General features: G+C 33.3%; 1 protein-coding gene across 1 annotated transcript in view; it reads left to right on the top strand.

Moving 5' to 3' along the window:
• The window catches only part of LOC110038248, a gene marked incomplete at its 5' end in the record, with an annotated part of 81,978 nt that overhangs the window by 44,511 nt on the left and 28,582 nt on the right, over positions 1 to 8,885 (top strand). Inside the window, one exon of the mRNA XM_020743017.1 lies at positions 5,724 to 5,785. Within this exon, the coding sequence (XP_020598676.1) occupies positions 5,724 to 5,785 (62 nt within the window). The remainder of the gene's footprint in view (positions 1 to 5,723; positions 5,786 to 8,885) is intronic.

Consider the following 8,885-nt stretch of genomic DNA (forward strand, 5'->3'; position numbering starts at 1 on the left):
TATATATATATATATATATATAAAGTTTGTGCAATTTTATTCGTGCGTGGTGCCCAAGCAAAATGGGTATCCTCCCTAGCTAATTTCGACATTTCGGAAGCGATTTGATTAGACTAAATTTTCAAAGCATTCTTATTCACTTGTATGATAAGGGTTCAATGATTGATGAACTAGTCTAACTAAATCACTACAAATATACATAATAGATTTCATTTTGTAGGTCATTCATATTCATATACTTGCAAGCATGTAAATCATATCATCAAATAGTATATATAGAGCCGTTAAATCCAAAATAATAAAAATATGTACCCTAAAATTATGTATATGCTTTCAAATCTATGAAATACAAAAGTTGTATATACCATACTTGATTACTCGCTTTGGTGCTCTTTATCCCTTCTTGAAAGTACATAGTGAGCTACAACAAGCTCAACGAAATAATCAAGACTCAAATAAGATTTTATAGAAGAAGAAGAAATTAATGTCCATGTTGGTATATAGCTCATGTACATGTCATGTCATAATCAGTCATCAATCTAATCATAAGAATATCATTTGTAATTATAAACCTCAATGTTTTCATGTTTTGTCTTGTAATCGGTCGTCGCTCAGCTTGAAGACTACATCAACTATTGGTAAAATTTGGGCTCCTCTCAGTGTAATAGTTATCTCCTTTTGATTCCGACAAATTTTCTGAGTTTTGTCTCCGATTAAATGCTTGGAGTTGAGAGTTCTATCATTCTCTATTGTTTATACTTGCAACTAATAATCTGCTTCTAACATCTCTTGTGAATTTAAATCATAATTTTTGTTATGAACTTTTTTTAATGGGCATTTCATATATCATATGCATGAATCATAGTAACAAATACTTGCTAAAAATAAATCAATAAATATGCTCGTCAGATTCATAGCATAGACTAATCATGGTTATCATAAGGGACAAATCTTTTTTGCATTCATATAGTCTATATGTTATTATCCACAATATGCAGAAAATCTTAAATGCAATTGTGTGAAACATAATCACATGGAAACCTACAAAGAGTTATCTTTCTTAGATAGCATAAAATTATTTTACCTGAATGGATGAAGCAACTCTACAAGGAGTATCTCCAAGCCCACCTTGAGCTTGACGCCTAGTATAAACAATCGAAAATTTGTAATCCCTTAAAAATTCATGAAATTCATAATTAAGATTTTAATTTAACCCCAATTATGATTTTCTTTTTTTTTGACTTAAAAGTGTTTTTTAACACTGCCATTGCCGGTTTGAAGCCCAGATGTGAAAAATGGAGAGTTGCGTTAGACAGTTAACAGTCAGTGTAAAACTTGTCAAAAAAAATCATGACATGAATCCTTTTGATCATTGTGTAAGTGCTAGGGCCTCCCTTGGAAGCAACGCGCTGTATATCTTGAATGAAGTAAAAGTGTGCAAGGGCCGCTGCACTGGCGCCTGAGTGTAGTGTCAAATAAGCAAGAGTTCTCACATTACAAACGAATGCGGGTAGAATGTGGGTAAAGAATTTAGTCCATGAAATTAATGAAACTAATATTATGATAAATATAGGTACACTTACAGGTAAATTAATGAAATTAGTTGACATTATGGTTCATAGAAATATAAATATTTTATGTTGTAGAAAAATTAATATTTTATGTATTCAAGAAACTAAATTGATTGCATAAAATACTAAGGAGATTGACAAGTTAGGTTTTAAACTTTGGTATTCCGGTAAGAGTCGCACTAGAAATTGTGTAGGTGTAATTATAGATAAGAGTTTGAAAGATAATGTTGTAAAAATTAATAGAGTTCGAGATAGAATTATAGCCGTTAATATTATCATTAATACTAAGATTTTTAATATTATAAGTATTTATGCTCCTCAAGGAGGTTTAGATACAGGGTTTAAAGATAAATATTTGAATGACTTAGAAGATTTTAATACAAATGATACCTCTTGAAGAAAGAATTTTTATTGGAGAAGATTTAAATGAACATGTCGGTAAAGTGGTAAAGTGGTAGAATACTTCAGAAATACTCATGGTGGCTACAGTTTTGGAGTAACTAATGAAAAAGGGAGAACTATTTGGAGTAACTAATGAAAAAGGTAGAACTATTTTAGATTTTGCTTTAACGTATGATATTGTTATTACTAATATTTTATTCAAGAAAAGAGATGAGCATCTTATTACTTATAAGAGTGGATCTAATAAAACACAAATTGATTATTTTCTTATGAGAAGAAATGATCACCGAGATTGTAAAGATTTTAAGGTCATTCCAAGTGAGAATTTAAGTACCCAACATCATTTATTAATTTTGATTTTAAAATAAAGAGTTGTAAAATAAAGAATACCAGGACTCATCATCATAAAATTAGAGTAGAATTAGATGGAGGACCTAAAATACACGTATAAAATTATTTTTATTAGTAAAATTTAAGATTTCAAAAATTGAGATGTTCATGAGGAAACAAATGTTATGTGAGATAAAGTAACAAACACTATTAAACAGTAGCGAAAGATTTGCTTGAAGAATTAAAATAAAAAAAATTTATAAATAAAAAAAGTTGCTGGTGGAATAATAATATGGAAGAAAATATAAAATAAAATAAGTTATGTTATAAAAATTAGTTTAAATGTAAAAGCTTAAAGAACTAAGAAAATATCAAACGACCCGCAGGGAGTTTAAAAGAACAATCCGTGACGCTAAAAATTCAGCTTTTAATAACCTTTATAATAGATTAGATACTAAGGAGGGTGAAAAATATATGTATAAACTAGCCAATAAAAGAGAAGAAAAATAAAAATTTAACTCAAGTAAAGTGTATTAAAGATGAAAATCAAAATGTACTTTTCGTAGAAAGATATTCAACATAGATGGGTGAGTTATTTTGATAAACTTTTTAATGAAATTTCGGAAAATACGATTGACCTTAGTGATCTTAATATCGTGAATAATAATAAAACGTTTCATTTTTATCGTCGTTTTAGTAAAAAAGAAGTTGAGAAGGCTTTAAAGAAAACCAAGGGTGGAAAGTCTGTAGGACCTGATGATATTTAAATTGAACTGTGAAAATATTTAAGAGATTTGAGAGTTTCTTGGCTTACTAAACTTTTTAATGTTATTTTAAAAACTAAATTATTTTAAAAACTAAAAAAATGTTTTAGGAAGGGAGGAAGAGTATTTTAGTCCCCATTTTTAAGAGTAAAGGGGATGCACAAGAGTGTGCAATTTATAGAGGAATTAAGTTGATGCGCCATACTTTAAAATTATGGGAGAGGGTAATTGAACATAGGTTAAGACGCATTACAAAGATTTCTTATATTCAATTTGGATTTATGCCGGGCAGGTCTACCATGGAAGCTATACATTTATTGAGAGGTTTTATGGAGAAGTTCAGAGATAATAAGGAGAATCTACATTTGATTTTTCTAGAAAAAGCTTACGATAAGGTTCTAAGAGACATCCTTTGGAGATTTCTAGAGAAGAAATGTGTTGATATAACATGTATTCAAGTCATCAAAGATAATGTGTACTAGAGTTGTTACTTGTGTTTGAGCAGGAGGACTGACCAAGTATTCCTTTTTCAATTGGATTACATCAGAGATCAGCTTTAATCCCATATCTTTTTGCTTTAGTTATAGAAGCTTTTAATGGACATTTACAAGATAATGTACCTTGGTGTGTGCTTTTAGCTGATGATATCTTTCTTATAGATAAGACTAGAGAAAGAGTTCGGGAAAACTTGAATTATGGAGGTCTACATTGGAGTCTAAAAACCTTCGCTTGAGAAGATCAAAAACTAAATGGATGGAATGTAATTTTAGTAGTAGTAGCTCTAGTGGCAGAATTGTATTTATGGGTGATAAAATTATTAAAAGGTGTGAACATTTTAGGTATCTCAAGTATATTGTGGTGATATAGATGGGAATGTTATTAGCAAAATTCAAGTTGGTTGGTTGAAGTGGAGGACTATTTCGGGCTTATTGTGTGATAGAAAAGTATCTCTTAGACAGAAAGAAAAAAATTAAAAGATGGTGGTGAGACCTACAAAGCTCTATGGCGCAGAATGTTGGTCTTTAAAAGAGAAGCATAATGGTTGGCCTTTAAAAGAGAAGCATAAAAAGAGAAGCATTGTTGCCGAGATGAGAATGATTAGGTGGATGAGTGAGAGAGTAGCTCTTTTAGGTTCGACATGTGTAAAGAAAGGCAGAGGTAGCCCTAGGAAAACTTGGGCTTATTGTATAAAAATTGATCTTAATTTACTAGAACTAAGTGAAATTATGACACTAAATAGAACGCAATGGAGAAAGAAGATTCATGTAGCCGACCCCATGTAGTGGGATTAAGGCTTTGTTGTTGTTGTTGTCGGTGTTGCTGACTTAAAAGTGTTTTTAAACATAAATATACCACTCCAATACCTTCCTATTTCGTTCCCACGTCTTCCTTTCCCCCCAACCCTTCCCCAACTCATGAAATGGACTTACCAGAGAGCGTAGAACTACATCAACAGTTCGACAGTCTTGTGGCTTTCAGTTCGACAGTCCTGTGGCTGTTCCCGTAGAACTACATCAACAGGGAACATGTGGAATGCTTGAATTTGTGGAAAATGTGAAAATGAAAAATGTTTGAAACGAAAGACATATCTCAAATATTGTAAAACAAGGTTTCCTACTCACAGATTCCTCTTTGAGCTCTGAAATGCCATGTGTGGCCTTCTGTCGATTGCTTAGGTCGCATGTGTTACAGGAACCGAGCAGCAATTCTTGCATGAGGGAAAAATTAGGAGAGGGTAAGTGGGGATTGTGGCATTTAACTTGGATTTCAATAAACCCCTACTATTCGATCACATCTACCGCTGCATGCCAAGAAAAATGTGGAGAAGTCGGTTATGAACATTAATGGGGATTATGAAATTTAATTAAGGGATTAATTATGATTAATTAATCTTTTTATTGTAACAATTTATATCTCCCCATACATTTAAGCATTGTGCTAATATCAAATTATCGATTTGAACTGTAGAATTTTATAAAATTAGTTCAGTCGAATTCCGAGAGATGCGAAATTTGTGGTATGTTTTACATGTGCCAAAATTTTATTACTAAAGAAGACCTTTATTGATGAATGAATCCTACTCGAGAACTAGCCTGAGATGTGTTTTATAATAAGAAGCTACTATGAGATGTGTCTGATCATAAGAAGCTACTAAAATATGGAAGATTGATTTTTCTTTTTATTGATTAGGGGTTTTATTTTGTCAATAATTGATCCTGGTCTCAAACCTCAATTCAGAGTTGTTTTAATTTCAATTTACAAAATGTTCAAATACTTCTGTTCTCGGCTTTTAAATGATAGATGAACAACCTATTTAAGCCCATATGTGTTATGGAAAATGCATTGGGGCTTCTAAAGGGCTGGCTTACTTTTTTGGCTCGCCCTGCCTTCTTGATAGCTCTAAGTTAACATAATTGTTTAGTATTATTAGAAACTTGCCAAGGCCCTATATAGATTTTTTGTGTAGTTGCCAAACTGTTGGTGTGCATTTTTGTGTGTATTTTGTCCACCTTGAAATGCCTTTTATCTAATTATAAATTTAAATTATACGAACTTGTATGTAGTAGGTATGAAAAGGGTTGGTTGTGATCATATGGGGTTAACTTGGATATCTAGTATATCTAATCATATGAGTTTGTAATTTTTTAATTTGCAGATGATGGTCAAGAGATTGATGGCTTGCCAACTGAAGGTTTAGAAATAACATGCTTTAACTTGGTATGATTGGTATTCTCTAGCTATCTCTCTCTCTCCTGTACTTGCTATATTATTGGTTCTTGCATTCTGTGAGCTATGAACTATTATTATGATTATTAATATTCATTTTCATTGTCACGCTTGGAAAAGAATCAAGAAAATTAAATTTTATTGGGACATTTTTTCTTCTGATTTTTAGGTCTTAAATTTATGAAATTGAAGAAAAAATATGAGAACGGTAGATCTCTTTATCAAGGAGACACTAACTCGAACAATATGGGCAGTAACAACAAACTGAAAAGAACTTTTGCTCAATACTTTAGCAGTCCTTATAGTTGAATCTCACATAGGGCATAGCGCAGTCCATGACGTTTCCTATTTAATTTTCCATGCATTAGTTGTTTGTGTTGTTTACTCTGCTATGGTTGAATGCTAAAATTACTTGAAGGCTTCTCTGACAACAGGGCCATATTAACTTGTATGTCAGATATTCTTTATTATGATTTGGAAATGGCTTTTTTATTGAAAGACTAGTATCTACGACGACGACGATAACAACAACAACAACAACAAGCCTTTATCTCTCTAAGTGGGCCAGCTACATGAATCCTTTTCTCCATTGTATCCTATTGAGTCATATTTTCATTTAATTCTAATAAATTAAGATCTTTTTTAATACAACATGCCCAAGTTTTTCTTGGTTTACTCTTACCCTTCTTAACATAAGTTGAATGTAAAACATCTACTCTCATCATTAGATGGTCTACGCTTAATGTGATCAAACCATCTAAGACGACTCTCTCTAATCTTTTCTGCAGTTGGAGCTACACCAACTATTTCACGAATATATTTGTTTCACATTTTATCTCCAAGTGAAAGACTAGTATCTACAGCATGATTAATTATAATGACAGAAAATGAAGTAAGAAGTTACTATGTTTGCTTTTAGTGAAAATGAAACAATTCATTTTACATGGACGTAAAAAGTTAAGCATGCATCTATTTGCCTGGATGGGGCATAGTCATTCTATATATGCACACTCTAACAACACACTATAACGATTAAAACAGAAACAACATGTGAATGAACAGCAAATTCTGGCAGCATCTGAGAGCATGAAATTGTAGAAAGTTCAACTTAAAACGTCTTGAGAGCTGTTTCTTTGTAGAAATATTCATTTAAGTTCTTTATGTGATGCAATTCAAGAGTTATAGTTTGCTTTGTGATGGATCTATACCATACTATTGTTTTATCTAACTGTTAGCTTGAAAAATCATGTCTACAAAAGTCTTGGTTGTATCACAAATTTAAGAGGAAAGAGGGTTACATGAGTAGAAAAAGACTTTATTAAAGCTTTAATTGAGACTGGCGCCTCTAAGATAAGTACATTTCTCCTTTTAAACTTCGCGACCTTCTCCACTGTACCCCCTCTTCCTTACTTGCCCTAACCTTGCGACATACATGGCTTTATATAGAGATGTTCTCGCGGGAGGGAGCGGCCTTGTGCTACAATGTTAATGGCGGGAAATGCTCGTGTGAGGATATCTGGCGAATCGTGCTCGGTGTGAGCTGAATGCTGTTAGGAGGTAACATGAGGCTAGAGTGGGAATCAGGTGAGCTACCTCCTTTTAACAAGAACAAACTCATCCTTTAAATGGTGTTGTTGGAGTTACATGCCATCCTTTTCATTTTATCAGGCTTCTTATGCTTTAAAATCTTAGGTTCATATCCCTTCTTGAAAAATTCCCAATTAATTTGTATTTGATAACAAAAAAAAAAACAATAATGGTATATGATTTAAAGTGTACATAAATAGGGGCACCGAATATATGAGCCTTTCCACTAGTGTGGGTTCTTGGGTGCGGTTTGACATCAAGTTCTTTTCTTTGCAATGCTAAGAGAATTATTCCTTCTTTTGATCCCGTGACCTTTATGTGCAATTAGAGACATATCGACCCAATTGTAAACATACATTAATAATTTTAAACAAGTTGGGCAAGTAGGCCAAATTTATGACCTCATTAAGAGAATTCCATGACCTAGGCCAACATGAAATTTCTTTTTATATATAACAAATGCTTGGTAAGGGGTTTTGTTTACGGGCATCCTTTTTATAACATATTAATGAAAAGTGCTTTGACAACACGCGATAATAGGCTTCTAATAAAACTTTTTAAATACGGACGAAGGAAGGAACAAACCAGTGCAAACTTACTACAGGGTGGTCCAATAGTAAGTTGCTATCAACATGATGCATTTAAAAAAAAAAGAAAAACTTTGATATTAAGGCCCCGTTTGAGGCGGCTTATTTTGCTGCGGGGGCGTTTTGATATCGCCGCCGCAGCGTTTGTTTTGGCGTTACGCAGCGTTTGTTTTGGCGTTATTGGGTGCGTTTTTATATCGGCGTTAATCGCGTATTCGATATTATTCTATCCATAGAACGCGGGGGAGGGGTTCCGTTCGGCGTTGGCTAGGGCTTATTTTCCTCCTGTGCCTGTTGACCTCATTTTTGTGAGGTCTTCTTTTCTCCTCCTTAGAGCCTAGGATCTAGTTCTAGGAGTTCCTATTGACCGTCCTAGAAAACTAGAATTGAGACTCACCCTTTTAGAAAATTCTAGTAAATTCCTATTTTCCTTTGATGTCTAGCATCTTTGGCACAAGACCATCGTCTTATAAACGAGTGTTTATGGGTTATTTTGCGAAGACTCAAGGGAAAAGTTACTGATAGGACTTCAAGCCTTAGGAAAATATCGTCACGACTTTTTTCGTCATATACACACATCAAATACACAAAGTTCACGAAATTGCACGAAATCGGACTTCAATTAAGCCCAAAGGACGGGTGAAAATGCTAACTTTTCCGGATGACCTCCGACGACAAATTGGACTGCACCAACGCGTCCGGGATACCCATTTTGGTAGGGAGTACTAGTGGTGGTATTCTCCGAGTTTTTTTTTTCTCTTTCGGGGAGTTTGGGAGATCTCTAAATCTCATTTTGGAAAAACATTTGGTTGACTTGATCAATCCTACGTCTTTGGGGTTTCAAAAAAAAAATCAGCGCGGAGGGATATTTTATGTTTGTTAAGAAAGACCTCGGGCCCTACTTTTCCAGGTCTTTT

Source organism: Phalaenopsis equestris, unplaced genomic scaffold (genome assembly GCF_001263595.1).
Source record: "Phalaenopsis equestris unplaced genomic scaffold, ASM126359v1 Scaffold232308, whole genome shotgun sequence".
Lineage (NCBI taxonomy): Eukaryota > Viridiplantae > Streptophyta > Magnoliopsida > Asparagales > Orchidaceae > Phalaenopsis > Phalaenopsis equestris.